General features: G+C 40.5%; 1 protein-coding gene across 2 annotated transcripts in view; it reads right to left on the bottom strand.

Moving 5' to 3' along the window:
- The window catches only part of LOC122790408 (mannose-specific lectin-like), a 230,592-nt gene extending 220,511 nt beyond the window's left edge, over window positions 1-10,081 (bottom strand). For both annotated transcript variants that reach the window (XM_044057926.1, XM_044057925.1), the window contains exon 1: window positions 9,966-10,081. In XM_044057926.1, the coding sequence (XP_043913861.1) occupies window positions 9,966-10,012 (47 nt within the window). In that variant the 5' untranslated portion in view covers window positions 10,013-10,081. The remainder of the gene's footprint in view (window positions 1-9,965) is intronic.
- Window positions 10,082-13,599: the final 3,518 nt, after the last annotated feature.

Genomic DNA, 13,599 nt, shown 5'->3' with positions numbered 1-13,599 from the left:
AAATTCCAAACAAAAGGGGGCTCAGTACTGACCATTGTGGAACCTCACTGGTGACAGGTCTGCTGGTTGAGGTGGTAACCCACTGTGACAGCATGTGTATGGTTTGTAAGCCAATTTGCAACCCACCTAACAATAAAAGGGTTGACAATTAGATGGGTGAGTTTGTCAGTAATGCCTGTATGGGGGATTGTGTCAAAGACCTTTGCCTAGTCCAAATATGCTGTGTGCACAGATCTGTTCTCATCTATGGCCCTGGTCACATTTTCAAAGAAGTCTACTAGGTTTAACAGGCACAATCAACTCTTTACAATGCCTATCCAGGCTTGGATCAATGGTTTGGAAGTCACCTATATCCTTATTGTTGAGGTTCATGATGATAAGTTCCATGAACTTGCAGATAAGGCTGGTCAAAATTATTGGTCTATAATTCCATGGATCTGTTGCTAAGCCACCCGTCAGAAGGGGTATAATGCTTGTGGTGTTCCATTCAGCTGGGACAAATTCTGTATTCAGGCTGTGGTTAAATAGGGTGCCTAAGGTGGTTGCTAATTCCTGTTTTAGTTTGTTTAGAACACAGCCTCAGATGCCATCAGGGCCCACAGAGGCTGTGTTTTTTTGACTTAGCCAGAGATTTGATGACCTGTTCCTTAGATATATAGGGTGTGGGAGTTGTTGAATGTATAGTTTTTGATATGTTTGGGGGGGATAAAGGGGAGGAATTTTTGCCAAACTTGTCCTCTAGTAGATTAGCAATTTCTGGAGGATCAGTGTATGTGATATCATTTGTCACTAGTTCAGCATACTTCTGGGTCCTACCTTTCAGGCAATGGACATAGCTAAAGAAAGCTTTATGGCTGTTCTTAGCTGTGTTTTCTAAATATTTCTTGAAGTTGCACTTACAGGATTTTATATGTGTCTTATTTATTTATTTAGGCTTAGGACAGTAATTTTCCAGTGCTGTGACCTCCCTTTGGTATTCTTAGACAACAGCTTTGTACACTTGTTGTATAGTTTATTTATGCAAGATGTCCACCAGGGTGGCTTGTTTTTTTTTTTTTTTTGAGATGCTTACTTTGGTCCTATCTGGTACAACCGAGTCTATACATTTGTATAAATGTTGGTACAGAGCATCACAGTATACTTTAGTATAGTTACCAAGACCATCTGTGGGGGCTGGGGCTTGAAAATTGTTTATGCCAACTCCTAGGAGGGTATAGTTGGCTTTGGTGAAGTTTTTTAATCTGACTGTACCTCTGATGGGTTTGAGAGTTATTGCTACTTCAAAAGTGACTGACTTACGATAATATTTTATTAATGAGAGCCCTACATTTATGGTGGTACAACGGTCTTTCATGTTGCTGAGAACCAGGTCAAGGATATTTGAGCCCCTTGTAGGATTTTGTACAGTTTGTTCCATGGCATTTGAGTTAACAAAGTCAAGGAATGTTTGTGCAAGTTAGGGCTCTTATAGGTTTCCCAGTTGATGGTAGGATAGTTAAAAATCCCCTATGACAAGACTGTTAGGTTGTATTTTGATTGACTCAAGTAAAGCCAAATAAGCTGCATCAGCATCTTGGCTCATGGAGGGGAACCTGCCACCCCCATAGTGCCTTTTTTTAGGCAAGGCTCAAATTCTAAACCTACCACCCTAGAAAACAAAAATGGGAAGAAACTAAGGGTAATGCTGCTCAATGCCAGAAGTCTAAATCTCAAAATGCACGCACTCGAGGCCCTTCTCAGTATGGAGAACATCGATGTCTGTGCTGTGACTGAAACCTGGTTCAAGGCTCCTGAGAGCACCTCGGCACTATCAGGTTTTACCTCATATCATGCGTTCCGGCCCCACAACCTGGACCACACCACAAAAGGAGGGGGTGTATCCATATTCATCAAGGATACCCACACCTCCAGGTTGGTGGCAACGCACGAAGCATCGGAAACCATCCAGGTGCAATTAACCATAGGCAAAACTGCTCTACAATTTGTAGCATGCTACAGGCCACCCTCTCAAACTCAGGAAGCCCACACAGCCTTCCTGAAGACACTGGAGGGTATAAATGTATCTCCAAACACCATTATATTGGGTGACTTCAACTACCCGAATATAGACTGGGAACATTACTCAAGCCCCAACTTTCTAGCCCAAAGGTTCCTGGAGTTCATAAATTCAAATGCCATGGAACAACTAGTCACCGTTCCCACAAGAGGAGAAAATATACTAGATCTCATCATCACAAACATGGGGACAAAATGCTCCACACCTTAAGTATATCCCTCATTGGTGAGATCAGATCACAAACTTATCTCACTGGAAATCCACATCCCGCCCTCACCCCAAACAAAAAAGACCACAGTGAAGAACTTCTCTAAAGCAAACTTCACACTACTCAAGACTGGTGTGGTATCCTTCAAGGCCCCTGAGCCAGTGGAAACCACAACCCAAGCTGCGGAAGCCCTTACAAATGCCTTCTACGAACACCTCCAGGACTGCATGGATCAGGCAATCCCTAATAAAACCAAGACTCTTTCCACCAAGGGCAAACGTCCAGTCTGGTGGACCCCATCCATAAACAAACTTTACAATAAGAGGAGAAAGCTTTTACATGATAGAGCAAAATCCATAAAAGAGAAGACACCCTTGATCATTATTAGTAAAAAAATACGAGCAATCATAAAATCATCCAAGGCCAACTTTGAGAGAAAAATTGCAATAGATTCAAAAGACAATCATAAGGCCTTCTTCAGCTATGTTAGAAACCTGGGTGGAAACTCCCAGATATGTGCAGAATTAGTCCAAAATGATACAAAAATCACTGAACCCACAGACATTGCCAACATACTGGCAGACAGGTTCAGTGCAAACTTCACCCCCCTCTCCCCCCCAAAAGGAGAGTTAACTATCCCAGTGGAGTGTAGCCTCCCAGACATCTCAAATGTGCAGGTGAAAGCTGCTCTCTCTAAAGCTAAAAACACAGCATCAATGAGACCGGATGGTGTCCCCAGCTGTGTGCTACATGAACTCAACGAGGAACTAAACCTGCATATAAGGCAGCTGTTTAATCTTAGCCTTACCACAGGATACGTGCCCAAGGAGTGGCATACGGCAACTGTGGTCCCACTCCACAAAGGCTGTACCTCACGGACCCTGGTAATTACCAACTCATAAGCTTAACAAGCCTGGTCGGCAAAGCTATGGAGAGGAACATAATGGAACTCATAAACAAAGACATATGGGACTTGCAGACATTGGACCCGACCCAGTTTGGCTTTGCCAAGGGCAGATCATGCCTTTTGAACTTGGTTGACTTCTTTGAAACAGTCACCAAGGCCATTGATGAGGGAAAGGCAGTCCATACAGCCTACCTTGACCTTGCAAAAGCATTTGACACAATACCCCACTCAGGTATTATAGAGAAACTTACCAGCTTAAATGTAAACCCATATGTCACAAGATGGGTTGCAAACTGGCTAAAGGACAGAACCCACAGGGTTAGAGTTGCTGGTGCCATGTCAGACTCCAAGCCGGTCACAAGTGGTGTCCCACAGGGCTCAGTCCTTGGCCCCCTGTTGTTCGGCATCTACTTCTCAGAAGTACAGGCAAACATAGGAGGACTATGGCTGACAAAGTTTGCAGATGACTGCAAACTGGGCGCCATAGTGGAAAGTACATTGGACACAGATATCCTTTAGAGGGGTCTCACGGAAACTGATAACTGATGCCAGAACCATGACTTGAAGTTAAATGCCAAAAATTGTATAGTCATACCCTTCGGGAAAAACAAGGTAACCCCAAGCTACCATATAGGTGGCAATCCATTAAGCACAGAAGAGGTTATCAGGGACCTGGGGACCCAGGTTGACAGTGGCCTTTCTTTTGACACTCACATTGCTAAAGTGGTTAGAAAGACCTTCTACATTGCCCACCTGATCATGAAGGGATTCACATCCAGATCAAGTGAGGTCATTGTACTCTTCACTTATCAGACCAATGATCGAGTACAATGCCCCATTCGGGATGTATCTCACCCGACACCTGCAGCAATTGGAGAGACCCCAAAAGTTCCTCACCAAAAGGATAAAGGGACTCCAAAATATGTCATATGCTGCCAGACTGAAGAAACTCCAGCTCTATTCAGTTGCATACCTCCTGCTCAGAGGTGACCTGTGCCTGACATACAAGGCCATGTCCAACCCGGAATTAATGGACATGCTCCACCTCAAAAAATCCAAATCTACCAGATCCACTAGAGCAAGCGACTTAAACCTTAGCACGGATATAAATAGGACATTCTGGAGGGATAGATTTGTCACCCAGAGACTCCCTATGCTGTGGAATAAAATCCCGGTCCATGTGAGGCAGAGCACCTCGCTGGCTCTGTTCAAGAGAAATCTCGACTGGTGGATGGGAGATCGTAGGTTTACCCCGGGAATCATCTCTGTGTCACTGCTGGACAGAGGCACATCAAACTAATGGGCACAGTATTTTTTAACATAAGGGGTGGTGTAAGCCAGAAAACTTTGGGCTAGGCTTATAAATGCCTTAGGGCAGATAGCCTAGTATAAACCTATGAACCTATGAACTTGCAATGACTTGAAGGGGGGGGGGGTCTTATCCATGGTAATTTGAACTTGGAGTAGCTCCATAGAGTTATCTTGTCTAACCCGTCTGGAAGCGTATTTATCTTTGATGTAGATATATACTCCACCTTTGATTCTCACACTTTCATTTTGCTGTCTGAAGCTGTGGAAGGCATTGTAGCCTTCCAAGGCCGGGGTACTCTCTGTGGCCAGAAACCATGCTTCTGTGACTGCACAAACATCTACATCAACCAAGGAAAGAAGTGCTTCCAAAGAGTGCAGCTTCTGGTTTAAACTCCTAGTATTTAGCAGCATAACCCTTATTTTGTTTGTGCTGGATATTTTCACATCAGACGTTTTGTTGTTGAGACCTTACCTAAAAAGGGACTATGGGGGAGGGAAAATCCTTAGCCAGCAGCTCAAAGCCCAGAGGTGCCAGGTGCAGACCATCCCTGGCAAAGCAGCAAGGTCTATTAACTATGTCATGCCAGGTTAACAAACTGGATCCAACTTGAATGACACTAAAAACTAAGCCAATTATTAAAGTCATTTTTTGTTTACATTGTGGCATCATTCTAGGTGAGGGCAAAATGCTGCTCAAGGCTAGATAGAAGTCAGACTTGTGCTGTGGTGCTGGTATAAAGTACTGAGTTCTGTAATCTGTGTACTTGGATAAATAGGGGTTCTGTTTTCACTGCTGTCAACCATGTGTGTGTATGTGTGTGTCTAGCCCAAAGAGCAGAAGTGCGTATCCTACAGTTAATGCTCCAATCTTATATATTGACAGTATTTTGATACTTGCACATGCCTACACATCCATTTCATCCAGGCCTTCCAACATCTTCTCTCCAACATGCCCTGCTGATATCACCCACTACAAGTTGGCCTGCAGTCTTGTAGAAGTCAGACTTGTGCCTTGGCACTTGCTAAATACTGAGTTCTGTAGTCTTTGTACTTGGATTGGTAAGGGTTCTGTTCTTAATGCAGTCAACTGGTGTGTGTGTGTGTGTGTGTGTGTGTGTGTGTGTGTGTGTGTGTGTGTGTGTGTGCGTGCACTTGCCTGACATTACATAGAGCCTTTCACACCAGCATATAGGACAATATTACCATACTGTCCTCAACAGACACTGCTGATATCAGCTATAAAGTGATGTCTGATGTACTCCAAACCAGACTTGAGCTGTGGTGTTTGCCTTAAATACAGAGTTCTATAGTCTTTCCCCTTAGGTAGGGGTTCTATTCTCACTGCAGTTAACGGTGTGTGTGTGTGTGTGTGTGTGTGTGTGTGTGTGTGTATGCACATGTGTTTGTGTGTGTGTGTGTGTGTGTGTGTGTGTGTGTTCTTGCTTGACATTAACCAGCATGTGGGACACTGTTATGACCATTTGTCCTCAACAGACACTGCTGATGTCATCAGCTATATCTGATTTGTGGATATGCACTATTCCCACCAAAGCAGAGTTAGAGACTGGCCTGGAGGCCAGCCAGAAATCACCTCATCCTATATAATACAGATTACAGTGACATGGCTTTCAGGCTATCCATGCACATTATGGCATGGTTTCTAGGCCCTGCTTTTTTTTTGTAAGAAACTCCTCTGGTCTCTCCAGATGGTGCATGTGTCTGGTGGTGTACATGCAAAAGACAGCATTATACTCTATTAGTGTTCTGATATGGTTCAAGTACAGTGTTGTCATATAATCCTAAGATCTGAATATGATGGCATGACTTGTGATGTGCATAATATAGGATTTAAATACCAGTGTGGACACTTGGTGGTCACAGTTCAGATTGCTATCTACATGTGTTCCCAATTCTTATATCACTTGGTTTTAGCAAAGCTGGGCTGTTGTCAATGCTGGAATTAGCATGGAATTCTGCTTTTCAGAAGAACAAAATAAAGACACATTATTTGTTGACCGTGTGGCTTTCTCAATAATCATTTGTCTGTGTTAGCCCCTACTGTAGTATGCAATCATCATAGGTGGACTCAATGATTGCACCCAGTATGCAAGAATCAGCAAATGTGGTAAGCCAAAGGCCATATACTTTAGCCTGAACTGTTGAGAAATAGATTCCAAACAGTAAACGGCCAAGCACAGATCCCAGAAGTACACCAATGGTGACAGCTCTACTAGTACAGGTTGATTCACCAACTTTCACGGTATGTGTTCTGTCTGTGAGCCAACTAGTTACCCCTGTAGTGACATGAGATTTAATTCTCAGCTGGGGGACTTTCTCAATAAGCCCTGCATGGAAGATTGTGTTCCCTGATGGCCTATGCCAGTTGAGGATAGCCAGTATGCACTGTCTTATCTACATCCAGGCCTATGACACATAACAGATGTCTATCACATGACTCATCACATACACCTTCTTGACATGGTTTAATGCACACTTCAACACACTCTCCACACAGACTATGTTGCTGTAGAAGGGTGTTTTCAACATGCATCCATGTGAATGGAGGGAATGCACCCCGATACTTGCATGTATAGGCACATCCTGAGTCTCCTCACCTGTAAGGTAGAGCAACATGTCATCACTGACCTTTTCTAAATTGACACTAGTGATATCCTGGCTGTGTGTAACAGACCTGTGTGAGATGTTAATGCTACATCGTGTCTGTTAGATATGTTACAAGTCCTCAAAAAGATCGAGGGCATGCATGATGATAGCACTATCAGCCTTTTGAACTTGACAAGCCCATGACATTTAACACAAATCCACACTGAGTTATTAACTCAAGACTGTCAGATGTGGCCATATACACCTTTATCACCAAGTGGGTAGACCAGTTTTTGACATAAATGACATATAAATATGTTGACATATGTGAAGTGAACTATATCCCAGGTCCATTGATCAGGTCCATACACAAGGGCTGTCTGCTAGGCCTTTTCCTGTCCATTTAAGTAATGGACATCATAGATGATATACACATCCTGAGTCCAAATAGTTTCCTGAAGGACTGCAGATTGTGGACAATCATTGACTCCAACTACCATATTAGTATAATACAGACAGTATCAACACACATACCAAAGACTGCTGCCACAGCCATGACAACACCTGCAATGACAAGAAAACATGGGGGGATGTGTTATGTCAGGAAAACAAACACACAACCAAAGTATAATGTGGACGTGACACCCTATAATCAGACCAGTAAGTATGTGACCTGTGTCCTGGGGTAGATGTTAAGTGGAACATCCACCAGCATGTGGTCAAAGTGCTATTCCCTTCTATGTAACACAAGTACTGAGTATGTGACAGACATCCACATCAGAGGCCATAATACCTCCAAAGCTCACAGCCTTCATTATACCAATAACTGAGTACAATGCACCCTTCTTCATGTACCTCCCTAAACATCTTCCAGTGATATGTAACTGAAGTATACCATCTTTGTCACAGTGAGCTATGTGTAACTAAAGTGTACCACCTTTGTCACAGTGAGCTGTCACACATCTTATTGGCCATACCTAGGTATTCTTTTTTGTGGCATAAACATTACTGTCTCATGGTGCAGAACCTCCATCAAGTTGTTACACCAGATGCATGTGTGCTACCTTTTCTGGTGATTCACACAGTACATACATAGGTATTTGACAGCATTAATGACATGGATAACATTCATGACAGTGTGGACTGTGTCATCCTATATATATATATATATATATATATATATATATATATATATATATATATATAGTTCCCCTTCAGAAGGTTGAATGGCTGAAATCTCGAAATGCACATGGCCAAAGTCATATGCTCAAATTTGAGAAACTCGACCTTCTGAAAGGAACAAAAAAACACAAAACACAAAAAAGCCGCCCTACAACCCCCATAACCCTGCTACTTATTTATACCAACTCCAAGATCACACTACAGTGAAGAAAGGGAAATCTCCCTTTCTGCACTGTATGCTGATCCCCATTCAGAAGGTCAAGCTTCTGAAATTTCGAGCATATGATGTCAGCCATATGCGTTTCGAGATTTCAACCGTTCAACCTTTTATATATGCCATACACACCAGTCAGCTAGCCTGAACTGATCATAATGTCACATACAGGTATAGCAATGTCCTTCCTAACACCTCCAGCAGATGTTATGGTGCCAGGACAGTGTGCATGATTACCCTCATAAAGTGTGGATGTATCATAGTACCCTTGACCTCTGCTTAAACATACACTACATATTAATAACATAAAGGCTAAAATCAACTCCAATTGTTTTGGCTATCACAACATATCAAATTTTCAAACTAGGGAAAGAAGAATTGTTATAAGTAAAATATCTTATCACCTAAAATAAACTATGCCTTTCCAAAACTCACCCACACCTGTATGAAACACATCAAAGAGTGCCAAGTTCTCTCCAGTAAGATATGGAGATTCACAATACTTTCACCGAAGTAGAAATATCCTTGTGGAACTCTTCAGTGGGCTAGCTGGTTCTCTGTAAGACAGCATGCAGACCTACTACTTTTCTGCCCATCACATAAAACCTTAAATAAAAATTCCAAGCTACCACCAAGTCACAGAATAACCATCAAAACACCCCTTATCAACTTTGCTCTCAAGTTTGCTAAGCACTTATACAGAGCAAATTGGTAGATTAGTAAATTAGAAAACATGTGATAACAGCATTCAGTATGCATTGCTCTGTCTTGGGAACAAACAAATGCAAACAGCTGTTCAGTGTATTCCCTGGATTGGCCCTGACACACTACCTAATGCAGCTCTTACAGTGAAAGATTGACTGCTAATTGAAATGAAACATATTACCATACTTAATACATTTTGTCATCACTTGTACATAAAAATGAATAAAAATATTTAGTTGATGGCCTACAATGCAGCTATGTATGTAAGTGCCATTACTTACAACCGTATATGCTTTGCCTACTCTATTTATACACAACACATTTGTCAGCATCTTGTCTTGACAATGGCAGTCAACTTTTAAAGGATGATTATGATAATAATATTACCTATTTGTTAACCAGATAGATCCAATGGACATATAGTCCCTTTTCAGGGTGGCCAGAGAAAAATGTCTGGTTGGATGAGTTACTCATGGTTGCAAGGTATGCAAATCAGGGTGGAAGGAATCAAACCCTGTACCACGAGAACTATAGCTCAAAGCTTTAATCTTCTACACTAATTGCCAGACATCACATGTGAAAACTCATACAGGGGACATATGCGAACATTGGTGGTAGTCTCTCAACTGAGTAATCCATTTCTTAATGCAACATCGTCTTGAATTTAAAAACCCTTTGATTAAAGAAAAGGGATTAAAAAAGTTCTACCATAAAATTCAGAACATTACATTAACTTATCCACCTTTTTCCATAAGTACATATAATTTACTATACTCACTGAGCAATAAGGAGACAAAAAAGGAAGCAGTTCACCAGACATGACATCTTGAGATTACAGCCTTGTTTCTTCCCCTTAATCCTTCGATGTTCTTGAAGTAAATATTTTGGGCTCTGGCTTTCAGATTTTTATAGATGTACTTCTCACTTCTTCCCTTTTCAGTTTTTTTTTTTTTTTTTTTTTTAAGGAGGAAGTCAGTAACACAGTTAAGGTGGACTGCAAATATCAAGTGAGGTACACACATACAGCCTTCACTATCTATGAACTCTAAGGAATAAAGACATACTTTTTCTCTCCCTAGAATCTGTATTTTTCATTGTTATTACTCATTCTTTTTTATTAACCCTAGTGGTGTTTTAAAAGTTAGTGGTTGGAAAATTAAATAATGTTGTGAGCAGACAGTATTGTCAGATTCATATGTGTGTGTGTGTGTGTGTGTGGGGGGGGGATTATGCACCATAGCATTCTGCTGGCTATGTATGCATTGCTGTGCTGCTATTACTGTCAATGGCATACATGTATTAGAATAAACAGGTACAACTACAAATTACCATAAAATTATTTTATTCTGCAGAGAGATAAAGTGAAAAAATATTTTATTCTGCAGTGAGGAAAAAATGAAAAACTAAGTGGCTTAAACACATCTTAAGATGTACAAGTGAGCTAATTCCCAGCAGCTGCAGGCCAGAGAAGGGGATGCGGTCAGGTAAAGATGCTAGCATTTTAGTTGTGCAAGTCTGCACTGTCCTCTTGGTGGCATCCCAGCAATGAGAGCATCTTACCACGGGGAAATGGTAATTGAGAAATCTGTGCTTCACATAGTAGAGAAAGCAAGAAATGGCTCACTTGAATAAAATACAGGAAATTTTTACAAAAATTATTATAAGCAAGTTTGGGGAGTAGCAATGGTAGCTAGTGTGGCTCCATCCTTTGCCAATGTGGTATTAGGATGGTGGAAACAAGAAGTGTTAGCTAAATGCCCCATTACAAAATATATAATATTGAATTAATATTTTGTAGGCAATCTTTTTTTGTAGTTGATTTATAGAAACAGGAAGTGGACATGTTTATGGAAGAACTTAACAATTCAGAATATTTAAAATTCAGGATTAGTGGTATTGGTAGACATATACACTTCTCAAATGTAGATTGAGAGTGGGATATTATAAACAAAGAGATAAACAGTAAAATTTATAGGAAAGAAACATTCTCTAACAATTATTTGCATTATAAAAGTGGACACCCCAATTTCATGAAGAAAAATATACCTGGGGGCAAATTATTTATGCATCCAGAATGACTACCCGGGATAGTGATTTTTTTTTTTAAAGAAGTTACAATAGTAATTGAAATGTTTAAGGATAGAGGATATGACGAGGAATTATTGTACAAGATAGCCTTAGAAATATATGAAAAAAGAGAATCTTCATTTAAGTCGATTTTAAAGGATGGTTATACTTCAAAAACAAAGATAAAAACCTATGATAAAGGGAGGTTAACATTTCAATTAGATATGTCAGTAAATTCTAAGTTATTCAAAGTATTATTGGTAATAACTGGAAAATACTACAGGGCAATCAGGAATTGTGGTGTACATTAAGCGAGCATCCAAATTTTGTATTTCACAAAACTAAGAGTTTCAAGAATGTGTTAGAAAAATGTGACACTGGTATATATCTTTTTCTTACAGGAAAGGAAATTTGTATGTATAGCTGTGGTGTATGTAAGTTTTGTAGGTTTATTTATGTTACCAAACACATTTATTTGAAGAACATAGATTTTAATATATATTTAAAAGAAAGATATACATGTAAAACAACTGGTTTAGTTTATATTGCTTTATGTTCAGGTTGTTCCAGTTTTTATATAGGTACCTGTAGCCGCCTGGAAAAGCATATAAATTAACACCTTTATAGTATCAAGGTTAAAGACAGAAATAACGCACTGTACAAACATTCATTTACTTGTTCTAACTGTAAGAAGTTTTTATTTTCAGTTTTGGAGGGTGTCTTGGCTGACCCTAGACAAATTAGAAACAATAGAGGCAAGGTGACAAATAAAACAATGTGCTTATAAAGCCACAGGTTTAAATGAAAATGTTAATATAAAATATAAAGACAAGAAAGATTAAAAGTGTAAATATCAATAACTATGCAATAACATGCATTTTATTTTGTTTTTTGCTAAAGTATCAATCTGTGTCTTTTTCTAATATAAAGTGTTTTTTGGAGTGGTTTTAATTGGTGTTAATTGACTTATCATGATATAAAATGGTCTGTAAGAGTGTATGGTATTCTGCAGAAATCAGTTGGTGAAAGCATATTAAAATTTTTTGATGGTATTTCTGCATGGTATTTATTGCTGATACTGCTGGCATTCTCCAGAGGCTACAGTGGTGTTTTTGTTTTAGCTACAAGTTTTTCTACTTTTGTGTTTTGGTCTTTCATTAATTATATTTGTGAAATATGACAGAACAAGAAAACTTGGAAATATTGGACTTTGACTTTGTTAAACTTGTAGGGGATTCTAAAGCATATGACCTACTTCATGTCATTAATGTTTGAAGGAACACTTAGAAGAGGGAAACAGGATGGATAGTGTTAACTGTATGTAAAATAAACTTTTGTTCTTAACTGTAATAGGTTCATAAGATAATACTAGGCTATTTGCCTGAAGGCCCTTATAAAGCTAGCCAAGAATTTTGCCCATGTTGCCACAAAGTCAGCACCTGTTTCCCCTGTCCATCAGGGACACAGGTGGGATCCCAGGGATGCATTTTCTGTTTCCCATCCACTTGTCCGGGTTCCTCTTAAAGAGGACTAGAGAGATACTCTGCTTGACAGGGAGAGGGAGTCTATACCACAGATGGTGGAGTCTTTGGGACACATATCTATCCCACCAAGTTCTATTAATGTCACAGACCAGGTTGAGGTGAGTTCCGCGAGTGGAGTTTGACTTATGGATATGCAGCAACTCCATCACGGCTGGGTCTGAGATGGCCTTGTATGGCAGACACAGGTCACCTCTGAGCAGTCTGTATGAGCCTGAATAGAGGGACAGGGCTTTTAGCCTAGCTGTATAGGATAAGTGTTTGAGATGCTGGATTTTCCTGGTCAGGAACCTTTGTGGTCTCTCCAGCTGCTGCATGTGCTTGGCAAGGGGGCATTTTACTCAGTAATGGGTATGATAAGGGAGGAGTACAGGGATATTATGACCTCTTTGTTGGATGAAATACCCTTACTTATGAGGTTGGCCATGTACAAAGCCTTCCATTCAACTGAGGCAAAGTGCTGGTCAAAAGTCAGGTTGCTATCAACCTGGGTGCACAAGTCCCTCACGACTGACTCTGTGTTTAGTACATTGTTATTAATGTGATAATTAGTGGGGATGCCATTTTTCCCAAAGGGGATAATGATGCATTTCTCGGCATTCAATTTGAGGCCATATTTCTGGCACTAGCCATTAGTTTGGGTAAGGCCCTCTTGGAGGATTTTCACATCACTAGGGGAATTTAAGACAGCACCCAGCTTGTAGCCATCTGCAAACCTGGTCAGCCACATACCACTGGTCAGAAGAGTATATCCCAAACAGTAAAGGCCCAAAGACCAATCCTTGGGGTGCACCACTCATTACA

The sequence above is a fragment of the Protopterus annectens genome, chromosome 16.part0 (assembly GCF_019279795.1).
Source record: "Protopterus annectens isolate FY-2018-M chromosome 16.part0, PAN1.0, whole genome shotgun sequence".
NCBI lineage: Eukaryota > Metazoa > Chordata > Ceratodontiformes > Protopteridae > Protopterus > Protopterus annectens.
The sequence above is the reverse complement of the archived record's forward strand: the minus strand, read 5'-3'. Positions and strand labels throughout refer to the sequence as shown.